The following is a 20,430-nucleotide window of genomic DNA, read 5'->3' on the forward strand; positions in this document are numbered from 1 at the left end:
ACACATGCCACTAAGCCGGGAACTGACACGTGTAAACACTTTCCATCCCAGAGAGAAATCAGATAGGTGTCATCAGGCCAAGTCTTTATGCTAACGAGGTGTGACGAGACCTCATCATGCTCTGTTTTCGGGTGATTTAACCTCAGCACTTCTGCTTCGAGGTGCCAAACTCCACGCAGAGAACAGTACCAGCTGCAAAGATACACTTTGCAGATAAAACCCCCATTAAATCAGAGAGAGCACAAATGGCTTCCTTGCTGACAGTGAAATCTCTGAGCCCATTTTAAAGAACCGCAATAAAACCTTAAAACCTTCAAAATGTTTGATAATGATAAAAGATATAACCTTCTTAAAACAGCCATGAATCCATAATGAGTACACATTGCTGTGCTTTACTTATCTCCAACTTTATGGTGGTTTTGTATTACCTATTTGACGTTACAATTGGCCTTGTTTGTCATTCAAGTGAATAATTAAAACTAAACTTTATCCAAAAGCCTTTTCCATATTCTACCCTGAATAGAATAGCAATACGGTACTATAGGTTGTTGCTCACATGGTATTAACTGTAAGGAGGTGAAAACACTTACTATCCCTTCAAGGATTTGAATATTCCGCAGTAACACTCTGGAGTTGCAAAGGTGTGAGGAAGAACTTCTGTGACATCTTTCACCTTATTGATAAGAGCCATTATGATCCATTACCCTCCCCCTCATGTGTGTCCTTCTGTATTTTTTGCAGCAATTTGCTGTGTTTTCAGTGATACCTTGCATAATCAAATAAATAAAATAGTATTTTTTACTTTTATTTGAACTATTATAAAATATTCTGCTATTGTTTTTTTTATTTCTAAAATTTTCCTACAGTTGGGTGGCTTACACAAGATTTTCCAGATTTATGTATTTTAATTTATCATAGCCACTGAGTGCAAAGGATCATACAGGTCATGTGTTTACCCCTCAAAATCCATAAGATGTCTATAAAAACATATTTATTACCTCTTTAAAACATTTGTGATTTTCAATGTTTTTTTTCCAACATTATATTGAAAAAAATAAAAAGTATTTCTTTTTTGTTGTCATATCTATCAATCAAATGGACTTGACCCAAAATGTTCTAGTCTGATAGTGGAAGATGTGTTCATGAATACGTAATATATCCTTGCATGATGGATATTAATAAGGTCAGCTAGTCCTTAACCAGCCTACTAAATTTACTTCGTTGACCTTTGTCGACCACATTCCTTTTACATTTTGGATGGGAAATCCTATTGCCATGGTAACACAGAAAGAGGCCCTGCATCTGGTCCCTCGTTTCCTTCTTCTCTCTGTGAGCTGCTCTCATGGCCCCTGTGGTGGCTCATTGGCCCTCCACCCAGACCTTTTAGGTGACAGCTGGTCAGTGTGGTCACTAGCCTAGACTTAATTAGAAACTCAGTGGGCTAAGTCACTGGGACGAACCCGGGTGAGCTCAGGCGTTTCACCATGGTGTAAGTGCAATTCAGTGAATCATTTTGTATTTGTTCGGATGCTGCATTGTGTTTGAATAAGAGATCATGATTTATGATGGAAATTGTGTAGAAATAGCTTTAATAGGAAAATCAGTTTTCTGCAATGCTCTTTTAAGGGTCTGTTTCTTTGTAATATTCATTTCATATTATTTAATTTGTGCTTCAAATGTATTTTTGTGCCCAATATATAATACTGCCGCACACTTTTCATAAATTTTTGAAAAGCTGTTTGTGCAGCACCTTTATAACAATCAGTTAATTTATGGATAAAAGCTATGATCAAATAAATAAAACCTCATCCAAATGATTTAAAGGAGCAACTCTAACACATGAGGAGTCACTTCAGGTTAAAACCTGTCCTGTCTGGAGACTTTTCCTCATGGCCTTATCTCTGTTTGCCTCACTGTCACCTCCTTTGCCCCATCAGCCCTGTTTGACCCCTCACCTCTTGCCAGACTGACCCTGTTGTTCTACTCCATCCTAATGGACAATTTGGACAAGCTGTGTAGTGACTGTAGTTGTCTTTCCTTTCCCAGGCTCCTTGTCCAGTCTGTTCCCAGTTCTCCAGACTGCTTGTGGAACAGAGGGCGTCATGGCCAGCCTCATAATTCATACTTGTCTGATTCCCTCACCGGGCAGCTCTGTGCCTCCCTTTGTTTGCATCAGCTAAAGAGTGAGACTGTCGTTGACCGTGAACTGGCTCCGTGTATTGCCACATGACGCCTGTCAACTTTGCCTCCATATTAGTAAGACTCTATTAAACTCAGCAAGTTCTGCAACAATTCAGCTGATGCTTGGTGGGTATTAAGGGATCCAATATGTGCCAAAAATCACGATTACAGCACCAGCACCAGCCTGAATTGTTAACACAAGGCAGGTGGGCTCCATGGATTCATGCTATTGGCACCAAACTCCAACATTGCCATCTGCATGTCACAACAGAAATGATTCATCAGACATTTATCAGACATGGGTGACATTTTTTTTCCAATCTTCAGCTGTCCAATTTAGGTGAGCCTGTGGCTATAGATTATTATCCTTGACAGACAGTAGTGGTCTTATGCTGTTGTCGTCCATCTGTCTCAACATTAAATATGTTAAGATTTCTGCGGTGCTTTTCTGCTTACCACGATTGTAAAGTGTGGTTATTTAAAAATATCATAGTCTTTCTTATAGCTGGTCATTCTCTTCAGACCTCTTTTCTCTTCCCTCATCGACATGGCATTTCTGCCCACTGCTAACTGAATGTATTTGGATGATTCTGTGTAAATACTGCAGACTGTTTTTGTGTGTGAAAATCTCAGGAGATCAGGAGTTTCTTAAATGCATAACCCATAACATCTGACGCCGAACAACTATCCAAAAGTAATAGTCACCGAAAGCACATTTGCCCTATTGTCATATATGATGCGAACATTAGGTAAACTCCTGACCTGTATTTGATTCATTTCATTCATTTCTGCATTTCATTTTGGATGTTATAAATGACGGGTAAATACAATATTCATCCATGATTACAAAGTAAAGTAGTGATTTTATAGAAATTTTAATTCTTTAAAATATTTTGTTATATTAGATTAAATCCTTATGATGTCTTGCGTAGGGGATTGTCATGCAACTACCTATACAATAATTGTAAACATGCTATTCCTTTAGGGAATGTAAGACTGCTTGCAAAATCAACTCATCACCGTTAAGCTCAAATTTTTTCCACAGAATGAAATCTCACTGTCTACCTTAATTAGCAGCAGATGACTGTGGTTACTGAAATGAGTAAACACACTTTACTATAATTCCAGTGCAGTTTCAACGAAACAATCTGGACAATTCCCATTGTCAAAATCATGAAAACCCCTGTTGTCTCTTCAGGCTAGAAATGTGAATGCATCTGTTCTCACTAGGAAATAGTGTTGGTGGTATTTTTCGGAGTGGAGTATGTGGTGAGGCTGTGGTCTGCAGGATGCCGGAGCAAATATGTGGGTATTCTGGGGAGGCTCCGCTTTGCAAGAAAGCCCATCTCTATCATTGGTGAGAGCACATTCACTGAGTTCATTGTTCAACCCACAGGCATTTTCCAAGTGCCTGCATAATTATGTCAGTGTAATGGTTGTTTTGCTGGCACTGATTACATTCCCAACCAACCTTTTTTTCTATTTTTACCACAGACTTAATTGTGGTGGTGGCCTCGGTCATTGTTCTTTCAGTAGGCTCTAATGGGCAGGTCTTTGCTACCTCCGCCGTCAGGTAATGAGGACTTAGTTTGTTTATAAACATTACAGAACAGCTTCTTTTTTTTTTTTTACCTTTGGCTGGTATTGATGCTGGGCTGTTATCGTGCATTTTTTGGCCCAGAGGCATCCGCTTTTTGCAGATCCTCCGAATGTTGCATGTCGATCGTCAGGGAGGAACCTGGAGGCTGCTGGGATCGGTGGTCTTCATCCATCGCCAGGCAAGATCTCTTTCAATGCCTTTTGCACATATTGTCACAGATTCAATGCATCACATAATAAATTTATACCAATGTATAGTTTGTAAGTATTTTTCTGTATTGAATGTTTCTCAGGAACTAATTACAACACTCTACATTGGATTCTTGGGTCTGATCTTCTGCTCGTACTTTGTGTACCTGGCAGAAAAAGACGCTGTGGACAGCAGTGGAGTCACAGAGTTTGCCAGCTATGCTGATGCTCTGTGGTGGGGAGTGGTAGGCATCCTTTTTAGTCCAAGGCTATGTAACCAAATTTTTTATCGAACAATCCACAATTCATGCATTGTGTTCTTTCATATTTTAGGTGACAGTGACTACCATAGGGTACGGGGACAAGGTGCCACAGACATGGATAGGGAAAACCATTGGTTCCTGTTTTGCCGTCTTTGCAATGTCTTTCTTTGCCCTGCCAGCTGTGAGTCATAGAATCCTAACCAACATATTTCTTCCTACACCAATATATTTCCAGCACTAAATGACTCTAATATAGACAAGCATGTTTTGCAGGGGATTCTAGGTTCAGGTTTTGCCCTGAAAGTTCAGCAGAAACAGAGACAAAAGCACTTCAACAGACAAATTCCTGCTGCAGCCTGTCTTATACAGGTCAGATTGAATGATCTAACATCACAGAATCACATTTGCCTAAAGTTTTCCTTTAACATTTGCATTTCATCTTTTATATGTCTTTAATTCTATTCGGTTCCAGACATCCTGGAGATGTTTTGCAATAGAAAACCCTGAATCTTCTACCTATAAGATGTTTGTGCGAAGGAAGCACGTGTTATCGAGTCACACAGCATTCAGTCCTAAGGTTAAAAAAACTGTACGTGGTAAACGATTTTTTGTTACTTTACTTCTAACACCCTACCTTTAAAATGAGCAGTTTAACCCCTTTGGCAAAACCAGATACAAAAAATATTATATTGTGGTTCAAGAATATATATAAATAAAGTCGTGCGTGAAATTCTTTCACTTCTATGTGTTATTGAGCAACAAAGAAACTTTTTTTCCCCAAGTGCCATTATTTGTTTAACAAGAAAAGAAAAAAAACATGGAAAATACCCCCAAGATTCAATAGCTTATAGATCAACCGTTAGCAGCAATAACTTGAAGTAATTGTTTTCTATATGAGGTTATCAGAATTTTGGCCTATTCTTCTGTACAACACTGCGTCATAATTTTTGGCATTTTTACGTATGCGCATCACTCTGAAGGTCCCGCCACAGCATTTAAATTAGGTTGAGATCTGGACTTTGACTAGGCCATATTGTCCTGTGGCTTGACCCAATTTTGAGCAAGCTTTAGCTAGCTGTTAGACAAATGGCCTTACATTTGCCTCTAGAATACGCTGGTATAAAGAAGAGTTCATGGTCGACTCAATGACTAGCAAGATGCACAGAATCCCAAATGTTTTTTTTCAGACACAGTTTTAGAAACATCAGCCATGCTTCCACGTTCTTTTTAGACAGAAGAAGCTTTCTCCTGACAACCCTTACAAGCAAACCTTACTTGTTCAGTCTTCTTCTAATTGTGCTGTCATGACCCCTTAATATTTAACATGTTCAGTGAGGCATTGACCTACATGTATAGAAATGTAGCTCTTGTTTTTTTTTATTTTTATTTTTTTTTTATTATTTCTCTGAGCATTGTATGGTCTGACCCTGAGGTGAATGCGCTAGGACATCCTCTACTGGTAAGATTGGCAACTGTCTTAAATGCTTTCCACTTGTGAATAATCTTTTCATCTGCAGAGTACTGAACTCCAGATTGTTTGCATATGATTTTATAGCCCTTTTCAGATTGATGTGCAGCAACAATTGCTTCTCTAAGACTTCTGCTTATGTCTTACAACAACTTACCCTCCTAAATTCAGTGGAAGTAGTAAAGGGGGTACTTAGTATTGCCAAACTGTTCTTCGATTGCATGAATAGCAGTTTTTAAATAAACTGGTTGACAGGTATAACATGTAGCAATGGAGACACGTTAGTCACCGCCCTCCCTAGTTGAAAGCTGTCATGTAATGGGGACAGCCGGCTGGTGGGTGGGAGCTGGCAAAACCAAATTAGGGAGAAAATTGTAGGGATTGTGAGGTAGGAAATTACAGGGATAGTGGGGGAACGTCTTTACATGGTCTTAAAACCACCATGATTTCCCATGATTGTAACACTCCAAATTTCAGAAAGGTTTGAGAGAACAATTTCTGATGCATGCATCTGTATATAATGTACTACTGCCTAGATTTAACATTTTGTATTTCCTGATTAGGTAAAAATGAGAAGAAAGGTAAAGTCCAATGACAAAAACAATGGGCCAAGCTCTCCTACAATCCCTACAATCACCTTTGATTCAGTGTTTGATGATGGCCGGGACCAGAGTCAGGATACAGTGTATAGCACTGAAACATCAGGTAGCATCGATGGCTTCATGGACTGTCAATCTTCATCTCAATCAGCTCAAGCTTCTGATTTTCCCTATACTTTCAACTCAAATCATACATACAGTTATAACGGTGATGATCTGCCTCACTTTTATCCCTCTTTTCTCTGCTCACAGTAAAAGCATTTGCTCAGAGAAGATTCGGTGAGCTGCTGTTAGTGTCTGCTGCTGCATGTCTTTGCTGTTAGTACCACACTATTAACACAAAATCCTATTAGTGTGTGTGGGACTTTCTCTTAAACAGTGTGTGCTGCCTTGTCATTGCTTAAACACACCTATTTTTTATTTTTATTTGGATTGTTTTGTTTACTTTGGCTGCATAATTTGGCTGCATGTTTTGAAGTTCTTAAAATTTGCATTAGGGTTAATCCTCTAGACTGATGTGGTGAAGAGGATAGGTAAAGCAGAAGATATAATGTGTATTACTCCCTCCCCCTTTGTAGAACGACAGCAGTCCTGGACTTCAATATCCTCCGTCCAGTTCACCCCTCCTCCAGGTAATCTGATCTTAGCTACTAGGCCTGTGTACTCCAACCTAAACAGCATTGAAATAACAGTTCGTACAAGGAGAGGGAGGAAATATGTAGTCATTACACTTTTCCATCTTTTTTGTTCTAATGTTTTGAACTGAAAACAATGATCTTCTGTGACTTATTGCCTTTTAGAATTTTGTTTAAACAGAAATAAAATTTTATAACAGTTTGCTTGCATTTTTCTGCTGCTCTCTGCAATCTTGCAAAAGGGCTCCCCCCCCAAAAAAAAAAAAAAAAAAAAACATACAGTACTGTGCAAACTCTTAAGCCACCCATCATTTCTTTATATTAAATTAAATGATGTAAATTAAATGAAAGAAACAGGAACAACTGTTTTACTGGAAGAGACTACAAAGTGCCTAAAAATACAATTAAAAAAATGGTTGTTTATGCAACAACCTCAGCAGCAGCCTCATTTCTCCTCTCATCTGTTTCAAACACTCAGCATTACCAGTATACTAATCACCTGACTGATCATCTGTCATCATCTGCACCTGTTTCTTACTGGTTCATACCCTAAATTAGATGATTTTTATGCTTTAATGAATCATAGATCACTGTGTGAAAACAAGAGCTGAAAAAAGTGCTTCAGGAAGATTTAAAATGCAAGAAAGTGTGTCTCTTTGGAAGCTAAATATGAAGGAATGAGGGGTGGTTCAATACTTTTGCACAGTACTGTAATTATTATTACTGGTTGCTGTTGCTTTTGCATCTATTTGCAGAGACTTGTATGCCAGACCATGATATTTTTCTATAAATTCCAATCTGTGAGTGAGAGTAAATGTGTGTGCATTTGCAGTAAAGCAAAGCTCAGAATTTTTAGAGGTGCAAACACGGCCTCCACTACAGAGGAGCAGCAGTTTTACAGATGACCTGGAAATTGAACCAGAGAGGGACATCCTTCTCCTGCCTGTCTCTGATGTGTCTGAGTAAGTATCAGCACATTCACATGATAAGCACAAAGAAAACCTCTATACGACAAGCAGGACTGATGACTGCAGGACTGTAATGTTATACTGTTACATAAAAATTAGGATCAGTGTCAAACTGAGAGCTAACAGCATGGTTAGTGTCCCAAGTTGTTACATAGACAAGAGTATTGTCAGTATTTCAAGTTACAGTATAATGTAGATAATAAAAGCAGCACTGGAAAATATTTGAGATATTTGAGTTACTAGCAAGGTCTGCAAACAATAAAAAATTATAATCTGTAGTTACACAACTATATGGCACACTTAGCAAACATAGAGCTAGTGAAAAATAGATGCAGGAAAAGTAAGCAGGCACAAAAAATTTTTTACTTGTATTGGTGAAAAACAAAATGCCTTGCGTTGTCAGCAAGAAAAAAAAAGCTAACTCTACATTACTCGACTTATAATTGAACACTGGACTCTTTCACCTTTTTTGCTTGCGAATTCTCTAGACTCTTTTCTCTGTTGTTGTTCTGGTGCTAAAAATGCCTGCAGTCTGCTGAGTTGCATAACCACCTAGCTAACTAATTAAGGTCAGTAATGAAGTTGGTGTTAGTGACAGGCAAGTAAATATCTCTGTGGTAAAGTCACCTTTTATTACCTACTACCTTTAATGATGAAACAACCTTGGTCAATTTATAAATAAAAATACAACATTGTCATAATCACAATTTAACAATATGCCTAAACGCGTCCGATCATACATAAAGCGTTAAAACATAGGTCGACCTAATCAAGCATTTCACTGCATATCGTACTGTGTATGACTGTGTATGTGACAAATAAAATTTGAATTTGAATTAGCTGCAGTGGTACATAATGTACTGTATATGTGACAAATGAAGACTTAAAAACTTAAAGTATATTCTATTTATATTATCAGTCAGCTAGGTCTGTGCTCAGGGGGAAAAACAGGGCACATTACCTCATTCTTCAAAGTGATCATGAAGCAATAAAGATATTAATATGGATAATAAAGTTAAAAGGATGGAATTCCTTTGCAACATGTTTATATAACATCCATATCAGGTTCATATACAGTAGCCAGATTTATCAGCAGTTAAAACCTTATCATTTGTAGTAAGCCTAAAGGCTCAGCAGTCTGCTAATCTCCTGAAACTTAAAGCTTTCACACCTACAGTAACAAGCTTTATTCCCACCGAGGGCACCTTCACTTCTGTTTGGGGCTAAACCTGTGAAAAAGGGCCTGATTTTGTGGTGCCTGTGGCCACACGTTTCCCATGGGTGTGGATTGCCTGTGAGTGGTCTATTAGCTGGGATTTCTGCGCCCCATTAGCCATTTAGCATGTGGAACGATACGCATACATGCTCCGCTTGCTGTTTGTGTTCTACAGGGACTGTACATGGCCTTTCTCCTTCAGACACAAGGGCAGAGTCATAAAATGGAGAGTCGGTTCATTTGTGGCATGTAGAAGCTATTGCTCTTGCTGACTCTGGCGTTTGATTGAATGCAAAGGGATCTTGAATTGTGCCTCATATATCTGGCCGATTGTTGTTTTCTTTGGTGGCAGATGTGATCCACTAGAGGGCAGTGGAGATTTTTTTATTAACTTCAATGTTTATGAAAATTATAGCTTACAACCTGTCAGCCGCCAGTGACTTTTCACTTATTCAACATTGAATGACTGAGCACATTTTTAATAACTTGGAATGAATAAAATTGCTCTGTAAGGCCAGAACAAGAGGGACATGAATCAGCAAAACTATGTATCATTCATAACTTCATATAGAAATATTTTCTTCTTTTATTTATTTATTTATTTATTTATTTATTTATTTATTTTGTGGGGTAGGGTCTATTCCTTATGTTAGTTATATTTATTAAATGTTTCACAAATGTTGAAAATGTGACAAATTATCTAAAATATATTGTATTAAAAGATACAGAAGATTTCTATTTTCTATTTTACTTTTATAAAAAAAATTATTTCAAATTTTATTTACATTTCATACATAGTCATATACAGAATGATATGCAGTGAAATGCTTATGTCATCACCCATGACCTAAAAAGAAGGAGAATTGCACTAGCGGGTACAATTAATAATAATAAATATGTTTTAAATAGAATAGTCAAATAGAGAAATAAGAATTTGAAATAAAAGAAAATTATACAACTGTAGAAAAGTTTAAGCTGAAAAATGTACAATATGTACGAGGTTGCTAATAAAATAGAAATAAAATAAAAGTGTATGGGGTGTAAGTGAATAAGTTATACAGGATAAATTACAGCTGAGTGCAGTTAGTCCTCATTTATGTAAAAAATGAGCAATGTGCAAACACCTGCAGAACAATGTGCAAAGTCCCAGCACAATGCATAAATGTGTAAGCAATGCGCGTGAATGTGCAAATGTGTGAGGTTGTGAATAGTGTTTTTATATTCTTTTCCATTATTATTATTATTATTATTATTATTATTATTATTATACAATGAAATATAATAAATAATGCATGCTCAGATGATTGCATCATCAGGTGCTAAGATCATATAAACAGATGACATATAAACAGATATTATTTGTTAAAAATCATTGAGTTAATACATTGTAAAATATTGTTCAAAAAATGTTATTTTTAAAAGGCTTGACATTTAGATCTGATGGCTTTATATAATAATTTTAGTAATAGTTAGTGAAATTGAAATTATTTCGTTTATTATGGATTACTTTTAGATAAATGTTTTATTTGGTTCCACCTCTCCTTCTTAAGTACACATATTACATCTCCTGCACAAAAGTGCCCTTGTCACTGCCCGCTTCTGTTTGATCTTCAAAGTTTAATGAGCTTTCACTCATCTCACACTGAGATGCAATGGTAACAGCTGTCTCTCTCCTTTTCTTTTACTCCTACTCTCTCTCTATTTTTCTTCCTCATTCTCTGTCTCTTTCTTTCATTTCGTCTTTGCTCTGTGTGGATTGTGAGTATATGTTTATTTGTTTGCGTGGTATGAAGCACCAGGTCACCCAAAATGGCCTGAAAGGAGCAGGCAAAAACGTCATTTTTACACAATATCTCTCCGCGTACTTTTCTGTTCTTCTCTCCGAGCATGAAGCTCACAATCTTTTTGCCTGGGATGACCTTTGACCTTGGCCTGTTAACTTAAGAGGACAGAGAGGCCCTAAGCCCTCGTCCCCGTGTCTGCAGCTGAAGCAGCTTGCTTGCACTGGGGGTGGGGAGAGAACAATGCCATAGTTACGCTTCTACGACTCTTATGTGTGTGTGTATGTGTGAGTGTGTGTGTGCTTGCACTCATACACATAAGTATGCACATGTACACATTTTCTTTAACACATACCACTTAGGAATAGAATCAAAATATAATCCAAATGTAATTTTTTTTTTTATTAGGAAAAAATAATACAAAAGGTGCATCAGTAAAAGCATCGGTTTTAGACGTGGATGATTTTGAGACACCTGCATATTTGCCTTCACCCGGTATTCCCTCTGCAAAACTGCACAGGTTAGACAAAGCAAGTTCGTAGCTGATGGCATGGCCAAGGTGAAAGGAGATGGAATCAAGGAAGAAGCAGGTGCATGACTGACTGACTGACTGAGTGACTGAGTGAAAGCACGAGTGGCCGTCTGCTTCTACTCCTCTTGCCTTGTGACAGTGGGGTGTGTGGTTTACCAAAGGCTCAAAAGATTGATTTATTCTCAGCAAACAGAGAAGGGTTTCTTGTGGCTGAGGCAGGACCCGGTCGTCCACTCTAGCCCTGAGACAAAGAGCCATTGTCTGCAGCTCTACACACTCCAACAATGGCCTGATTGACAAGCAGCTCTAGTCGGACTGGGCTCCTGGCCTAGGACTGCAATGGCAGCTTTGTTAGAAACACTCTTATCTTAAGAAACAATCACCTGCAGGCCTGGTGAGACTTGTGCTGTTCAAAAAAAAAAAAAAATTTTTTTTTTACATTTTCGACATAAAAGTTGTACAGTGTTGATACAGTTCATGGATTATTTAATATAATAATATTTGGCTTTAACATCTATTTCAACCTCTTTCAACATGTAAAGATTATTAGTATTAGTATCATATAAGATGTTTTTTTAAACATTACCCACCTTGTAACACGTGTACCATTATTTATATTTACACTTATTATTTATAAGTTATTTGAGATTTTTGTTGCACAATCTTTCACTTTTTATTTCCTGTACAGCTATTTTATTTTAAATTACATTTTTAATGAATGCGTTTTAGATTTAGGAAATAACTTCTTACAAATAAATAAGTAAACAAATGCTAAAGATAGATTAAACTTTTTCGGTGTAGTTCACTAAATAATTTGTGGTGGTACTTTAATGTAAAGAATAGCCATATATAGATTAAACATATCAGGAGTTGTGAATAGAAAATTTTCAACATCATCACAGCTTAAAAAAATACTAATAACAAAAGGACTTGACCCTCTGAATACTCTCCCCTGGAGAGTTGTGATATTAGATATGACTATTTTTTTGATCTAAGGTACACTTCATGTCATATTTGAATAATGGCAGAAATAATGGCCTTCCTGGAGTTCCTTATTAGAAGTGACCTTATGTACGGTATTGCCTGGACATAATATGCTGCACTGTCTAGACTGCTGTGTGTCTGTTTGTGTGTAAAACTGCACGGGAGTGTGTGAGGCGTGATGAATAGGACAGGATCGTTGGCTCACTAATGCCTCTTCAGCGCGGCTTGCCAGCACAAGTCTCTTTATCAGGGCCGTCACGGCCACCCTTTCTTTCCTCTTTAACAGTAATTGCGTTTCGTTACAGTGTGTCATGGCTAACAAGAGACCGAGGAGAAACAGAGAGCAGGAGATAGAAAGAGGAGGGGGCAGACAGAGGAGACTGATACAGATTGAGATAGATAGCAGGATTCAGTGTTGCATGTAATTTTAGAGGATTTTCTTGTATGCTGTCAGACAAATCTGCAAAATACTGCATAACCTAGAACTTTATCGTTATTATGCATGGTTGAGGCTCCTGCTAACCTTATTCAAATATAGAACGCTTTGAGAACACCACTTAATCAGTTACATTTTCGGATTCTGGTATAAGAAAGACACTTTTAGGAAATATTCTTCTTTTACAAATAGTTGTAATGGATTACAAATTTACTGAATTTACTGAAAAATTACTGAACGTATTTTCATTCAATGACCATAATACAGTGGCTTTAAATTCTGTGATAAAGAAGTCATACTGTATTCAAAATAAAACTTTTGGATTTTTGTTTGATTTTGGATCCTTATTCAACATTCTGCAAAAGTCAGAGTCCACCATTTTGTTTTAAATCAAATGGCGATTCAAATTTAATTATTAATTATTTGTTGGCGGATAATAATCATGGGAAAATGTGAGGTTCGTTTAATTCCAATTTCAGTCTAAGAGCCATGCAGTACTTGTTCATGCAGGTCAGTGTTAGACATAAAATATTTTTGCGTGTGTTATGAAAAATAACAATTGTGAATTATGAGTGAACGAAAATCATATATACTCTCATTTACAGTACAAACAGTACGAAAGCTATAAATATTTCATTTCTAACAATAAAATGCCAGTAATCACATTTTTATTACAACTAAGACTGGAAAGTCCTGTCAAATTCGATTAAAATTTGAACATTATAACGATTTACAGTCAGAACTGGTATTAAAATTAAAATTAAATAAAAACTCTAAGATGTGTGTTTGAACTGCACTTCTGATTGTTGTAATGTGCAGTGTAGAATATTGAGAAGATCTGTAGAAATCAGGAGAAAAGTAACCGATATATTTTAAGTGAAGACAGAGTAGGCACAATAAAGTTAATATCGGAATGCTTACTAACACTTACTGCTTATTAACGTAAATACACTACATAACAGACTGCCATTTGGACATTTTATACATAAAGACACTTTTATACACAACACATTGTATTATTATTATTTTGTTAATCAGACAGTAAAATAAGAGTTTATTGAATTTATAGGTGTGCAAGATCTATTTTTAAAATTTGTTCAATTTTTTTTCCTCTTTTTTTTTTTTATTAAGCAAACAAAAATGTCTTTGGTTTCTGAATTGAAAGAGATGAGTCTTTATTAGACTTTTTTTTTTATTCGAAATGGGAAGAACTTTAAGAACTTGGAACTACTGTATATCATTTTCCACCTTGGTTTATTTCAGCCACAAACATGGATGCCTTGATGTTTTTTTTTCCCCTCAGTCTGAAAATATCAAGGTCATAAACTTGCAACAAGCTAGCCAACTTACAGTACATCAGTGATATAAATAATAACATTAACTTTTATGGTGTACTTATATTCTCATAACAGCAAACTGTTGTCAGTGCCATTAATTTGACTTATGAAGGTGAATGCTTTATTTAATTTAAAGCAAAAACTATAACTCATTGAGTAGTAGAAAACTTGTGAATAATGAATCGTTCATACAGTGTGCATTCATGATGTTTTGATGTCATCTGCTGAACTTTGAGTTAAGGAGAGATTTCTGACTCAACAAGCAGGAATTTCATGTTATGTGGGTGTTTTCTTTTGATTTCTTTAGTAAATATAAATTTTAGTCAAATGCCGCAAGTGAGTTATTGGAAAGCCATAATTCTTAAATCTAATTGCAGCATATTGTGAGAAGCCTCAGATCATAAAATGAAACAATTGAACTTTTCTGATAGAAAAGAACAGAATTTAAGTGATTTAACACAGAATTTAAGTGATTTAAGTGATTTAACACAATATATTACAGGAGTATAAAATGTACAACAACAATTTATTAAAATTTTTATAAAAAGTGTAATTAAACTTTTAGTCTTTATATCACAACAGCCAAAGTTCTTGTCTCGTGTCATCTTTTTCAATCAGAATCCAGCATTTTGTTTTTTTATTGTGTCATATAGACACAATGAATCAACAACACTGGTAATTTATAGTCATGTGGCATATGACAGGTTGTTGCCAGGTTTGGGAGTATGGAGGCAGTTGGTTTGGCCGTTTAGTCATGGTGTAATCCAGCGCTGTAGCGCTCCGTCTCTACCTTAATAAGGATATTTAATACTGGGTGTACTAGTCTGGCTCTTTGATGATCAGGATGAAAGAGATCTTTGCTTGACTGAAGCCATGGGCACCCCTGGTTCAATGGGCGTGTGTTTGTGTGTGTGTGTGTGTGTGGGTGTGTGTGTGCCTATGGTGTTCTTAAGACATGCCAGACCTACACACAACCTGTGATCATCCATTATCCAGCATCTGGTCAGTGATTATCATCCTGGCCGAGGCTTGTATGTGCTTATCTTGTGCTGGACCTTTATACAAACGTCATGAAGGCATTTGAGCTGAGAGCAGACGAGTGAGACGATGTTTGGACTAGCGTGTTTTATTGAGCAGAAGCCCTGACCCCCCTTCTATCCCTCCAGACTGCGGCTAATCGCTGTGCTGTTCCCCTTCTGCTGCAGGGGGGCTATTCTTAGAGCCTCCAGCCTTTTAGTGCCCCAGCTCTGCACACCCAAAGCCTGCGGCGCAACACAACCACACAAAAGCACTTCAACTTTTGACTCAGAGCAACGAGGACAAGAGTGCACTCTGACACGGCTAAGGGTGGGGGAGGGCTCAGTGTGTATATGTGTGTGTGTGTGTGTGTTGGTAAAGGGGGTGCTGTAGTAACAGTCACCACATCACGTGAGATCTATTCTGGGGCACAAAGCATTTTCAGGGCTCTTTTATTGCTCAATTCTGGCTCATTCATGCAGATTTATTTATTTTTGCTGAGCACAGCAGTGTGTATTTTGGATTTCAGACCAATGACGTAAATTGTTTGTCATTAACGCTTTCGACCCAGGAACGTGTTAGTTTTTGCTGTGTAGCGAGAGAAGATAAAAGAACGTGGCATCTATTTATTCAGTTGTTTCGCAAGTTTGCAGAAAAGTGTGCACAGTTGTGTGCTCAGTTCTCGTGTGCGTGTGTGTGTGTATGTGTGTGCGTGCAAATACTAATGCTGTTGCCGGCATAATGTCTCTATTTCTATCTTGATGATAAGATTAACAAGGAACTCCACAACCTGATTGCTTTCCTTCCTGTTTATCTGGTCCTGATAACGGTCCGATTATCTCTAAGGAAAAGTCAAATGACTACTACTTAAAGAAAATATCTGATAAATAAAATATTAAAACATATAAATAAACAGTCATTCTTTGTCGCTTTCTATGACTTTTGAAAGTCAGCACATGCTGGAGGTTGTATGTCATTATCCCTCAGCCACAGCAAGCTTTCCTGAAAATCCCTCTTTGTCCCCACAACATGTTTACTTCCTACGTTTCCTTGTTAATAGTGTCACTCTGAAGTGGTGTCATTGTTTACCCTAGTACAACTCCAGGCAGGAGTTTACTCTGTGCCACTTTCAGAGTCTGCACTTTCTTTCTACAGTGCAAAACCCACCTGACCTGGGATCAGGGTTTAACAGGTGGCATCTTTTTATCTTGAACACACCCTGCACATGTGATGCAGGTGAGTGGGTTGTTCAGAGCAGGGTGTTGATGGCAGTAATGGCATGGCTGTTTCCTGTCCCACGCTCGTCCTCTTTGATCATTATTTGCTGTGATTGTCATTGACACAAGCACAACATCCGTTAGCATCCGCGCAATCAACGATCAAGCAAACATGTCGTGACTTGGGAGAGCTTGAGGTTTGATGCAGATTTCTCATTAGAGCTTTGGATGCAGTTTTCTGTAATGCTTTGCGGCAACGTCTCATAAAAAGCAGTCTAAAAATAAAATTGACTTGGCTTTACTTGAACACGTTGAGTCAGAAGCTTCACTCGTATACTAATACTAACAGATGTGTACCTCTTTTTTATCTATTCCAGACACTCTCTGGTTTGTTCACATCTGTCCGCTACTGATATCAGCACCTGGAAGAGGGACTGCCATTGCTGATTGTCTCTTATTTGCTTTATCAGTTCCAGGAGATCTCTTTCTCCTCTTTTATTGCGTAGCTTCTTTGCCAGTGTCTGCCATTAACCAGGCTTTGTGCCAGCACCGAAGGCAGATGGTGACCCTGATGGGGTCATGAGACTAGCGTTGCTATGCTGGTAGCCAGGGATGGGGAAAGGAAGTGGTGCTGTCCCTTAGACAGATGGGTTGGTTCCCATGTTCTTCTTCCCCCCGATCTCGTTCACTCTCTCACTCTCTCTCTCTCACTCTCCCACGCACATAAATACTCTCAGCGCCATTTGCCAATCTACTGGAATGACAATCGTCCGATTCCAGAACATAATGATCTTGTGGTTGTCGTATGCAGAGGCCCAATTAAAGGCGGCAGGGTCATCATAAGGCTGTCAGTGGCAGAGCCGTATCCCACAGTGATGGCATGCTTTTTATTGTTTTCGTGTTAGTCACTGTCCTTCGGCATCTTTGTGACTCAGAATGAAGACTCAATAACCCAATGAGAGTTATGTAATACATGGCTTCTGGAATGTAAAAAATGGGCCAAGGGTGGTGTTTGGAAAAACTGAGCTTCACTCGAGGACAGCTTGTTATTCAAACTTAGCTATTCATTTCTGTAGGCCTTTTTTCTGTTAATGCTTCAAGCATGAGGAAATAATTTAGTTGTTTTTTGTCCCATTTTAGAATGCCCATTTATATATTGGCTTCATGTGTTTTTATTTGAAGTCTAATTCAAATTCTACTTTAGGAATATTAGCAATATTTCATTTCCAAGAAGGATGCTAAATAACATCCTGAAGAGCCTACAGGCCATTTGTACGTGTGTGTGATGCTTCATTTCCCTGTGCTTAGGAATTAAACACCCTCAGGCAGCTATGGAAATTAAGACACTAATGTCTTACAACCTGCAAAATACTTGCTGCTAATTCCTTTCTTTTAAGATTCCTAATTGACATGGAGCACCTGCAAGCACTGGTTTGACAAAACCAACAGACAAAAATACATATAAAGTAGCACTGATTTATATATGTTTTATACATGTCTATCAAAATAAAAGAATGACATTTTGGATTATTTTAAAGGGGGTTTTTACACAGGCTCTACAAGGAGCTCATCTGTCCCTTAGATACAGCGTATCTACAAGCATCTTGCATACTGGCATACTTGTAGGTCATGTACATGGAGCAAGTCTTGTACCAGCCAGTCCTGCACACACACAACCCTTTCAAAAACCTCCACAGCTGACAGCATTGGGGTTGTGTTTGGTCTACCTCCCGGTCACAACCCCTGTCTATGTGATTACCTGTGCTCATTAGCATTAAAGCCCTCGGCACTGACTCTTGCAAGCTGCACCTGAGGGCCCTTCCCAAGTCAAAGAGGATTGTTTTGCAAATGGTGTAGTATGACTTGTGTCAGGAGTGCACTTGGTGCTTTGTAACTATTATCTTCATGAAGCCAGTGGCGCTTTATAGCCGTATTGTCTTCCTTACCTTTTCTGGAAGTTGCAAAGGACCTAACCCATGCATTAGTCTAGCATGGTTTTCAAATACAAGTGAAACGAATCCAAGATTTATTGTACATTCTGTCCCTTTTATACTTATACAAATCATACTTTTCCATTTCTGACTGTAATGTATCTTTCTCCTGTCCTCTTCCTCATCCATATAATCATCTATTAATCCACAGATTGCGAGAAACCCATCGGGCGGCTATCAGAGTGATCCAGAGAATGCGCTATTTTGTGGCCAAAAAAAGATTTCAGGTAAGACTGATTCGATTTTTTTAAAACTACCAATACATACTGTGCTGAAATCAGAAATGTGTAATCTGTAACGGTGTTGTAGTCAGGTAACTTTATATTTCGTATTAGTCTCTTTACTATGGGATTTCAGTGTTAAGGTCAGATCACTTATCACCATAATGTGAGTAATTACGAACTGTAATTGTGTCTCCAAGAAGAGTTCCAATGTAATTGAGGTTTAATGTCTCTCCTGGTGATGGCTAAAGATCTGGCTTCAGGCAAGATCTTTTTCCATTGCACAGTTCCTGAAAGCAGAAAACTTTCGCCATTTCTGGGTTTTCTACCTGCTCAAAATGATCACCAATAGAAATAATGGAGCCACCAAAACTGTTAATGCATTACGTGATTTATTTTTGGTTTCAAAAGGGGGCAAAGTTCTAAATTACAACCAACCATATCGGTTCTACTAGAAAATCTGTCTACTGCTGCTATATGCCTTAGATCCTGTTACGTAATAAAAGATCACGTCATGTTTATAATGACACAATTATAGCTAGTGTTATATGTATGTAGATGTATTTTAAAAGCTTGATGTGCAACCTTGATTGTAGAGTTTTTGCTGTGTTTTTTCCGAAACCTGTCATGGATGACTAAAGTCTTGGATAAACCAACTATAAGTCAGCGTATATTTCATTAAGGATCAAAATTCTGTAATAAATAATGGAGGGTGATTTTGATTTATGTGTTGGTTTGAACTTAAATTTATCTATTTACCTATTGAAGTATGGATCGGAGCCCAATCCGGAATAGGCTCCAGCACCCTGTGAACGTGTACACAGGATAAAGTTATCAGTCTCTGAGATTTACGCATACAGATCTGATAATATTCTCATTACCGTTAAGTCACGTATACCTACGTATATGCACAGTGAAATTCTTTCTTCGAGTGCCCCTGAAACGGATAGGGTTAAGAGCCTTGCTCAATGGCAACCTGGTAGAGCTGGGGCCCGAATTGCCGACCTTATAATCAGTAACGCTGTGTTTCTAAGGGAAAAAATATTTCAGTGACTTTGCCAGGCAGGTTGGTTGGAGTAGTTCTGTAGAAACTTCTGAACAATCTTAAAAGAGATATGAAAAACAAAAGTCATGCATTATGCATTAGTTCTGAGAAAGGTTTTTTTACAATGTCGTGCAGTAATTGCTGTGTGGTCTATTTATTTATTCATTTATTTAAGCACACTGGCCTTTAAAGTTACAAATGCCAGTCAGATTTCTCATTTCTATGGGTATGCCTATTATATCCATCAACACACACATTTGTGTTGACGTCAGGTCCCCATCCCACCCACTCTTCCCCTATCTTGCAATAGAGGTTGACGCTGGTCAGTCTTCTTCTTCTGTTGCACTTTCAGTCTTTGTCCTTTCCCCTCAGTGTTCTTTCATTTGCCTTTGGCTTACCACACTTGTGTGTCTGTGAAATCCCCTCACCCCTCCTCTCCACCTCTCACACACTCTTGTGACACCACACACATAATCATGACCGTGTGTCAGACATTGGCAGCCAGTTTCAGTGTCTGAACTCATGACTCATGTTTGCTCTTCTTTGAACAGATTTACTCCCATCTGAATTGGGAGTTCTTTTACCGGAGATGTGTGAATGTTTGCATTTTTTCTTGCTTAAGCAGCCTAGGCCTCATAACAAACATGTGACTTCCCACATTCTCCACATGTTCTTTGGTGTCATCAAATAAGTCAAACAGTTCAGGGTGTCAGAGTGCCTGTCTAATCAGTTTCAAAAGCAAGGAGTCAGG

The 20,430-nt window shown here is 37.9% G+C and overlaps 1 protein-coding gene across 3 annotated transcripts in view; it reads left to right on the forward strand.

Moving 5' to 3' along the window:
* Positions 1-20,430, forward strand: part of kcnq1.1 (potassium voltage-gated channel, KQT-like subfamily, member 1.1) — a 39,997-nt gene that overhangs the window by 12,805 nt on the left and 6,762 nt on the right. The window contains exons 3-14 of one of the 3 annotated variants that reach the window (XM_053493436.1): positions 3,412-3,538; positions 3,676-3,754; positions 3,863-3,959; positions 4,074-4,214; positions 4,303-4,413; positions 4,506-4,601; positions 4,705-4,821; positions 6,264-6,405; positions 6,552-6,578; positions 6,878-6,931; positions 7,767-7,896; positions 18,565-18,640. In XM_053493436.1, the coding sequence (XP_053349411.1) occupies positions 3,412-3,538; positions 3,676-3,754; positions 3,863-3,959; positions 4,074-4,214; positions 4,303-4,413; positions 4,506-4,601; positions 4,705-4,821; positions 6,264-6,405; positions 6,552-6,578; positions 6,878-6,931; positions 7,767-7,896; positions 18,565-18,640 (1,197 nt within the window). The remainder of the gene's footprint in view (positions 1-3,411; positions 3,539-3,675; positions 3,755-3,862; positions 3,960-4,073; positions 4,215-4,302; positions 4,414-4,505; positions 4,602-4,704; positions 4,822-6,263; positions 6,406-6,551; positions 6,579-6,877; positions 6,932-7,766; positions 7,897-18,564; positions 18,641-20,430) is intronic. The other 2 variants (XM_053493437.1, XM_053493438.1) reach the window with 2 other exon arrangements.

The sequence above is a fragment of the Clarias gariepinus genome, chromosome 3 (genome assembly GCF_024256425.1).
Source record: "Clarias gariepinus isolate MV-2021 ecotype Netherlands chromosome 3, CGAR_prim_01v2, whole genome shotgun sequence".
NCBI classification, from domain to species: Eukaryota; Metazoa; Chordata; class Actinopteri; order Siluriformes; family Clariidae; genus Clarias; species Clarias gariepinus.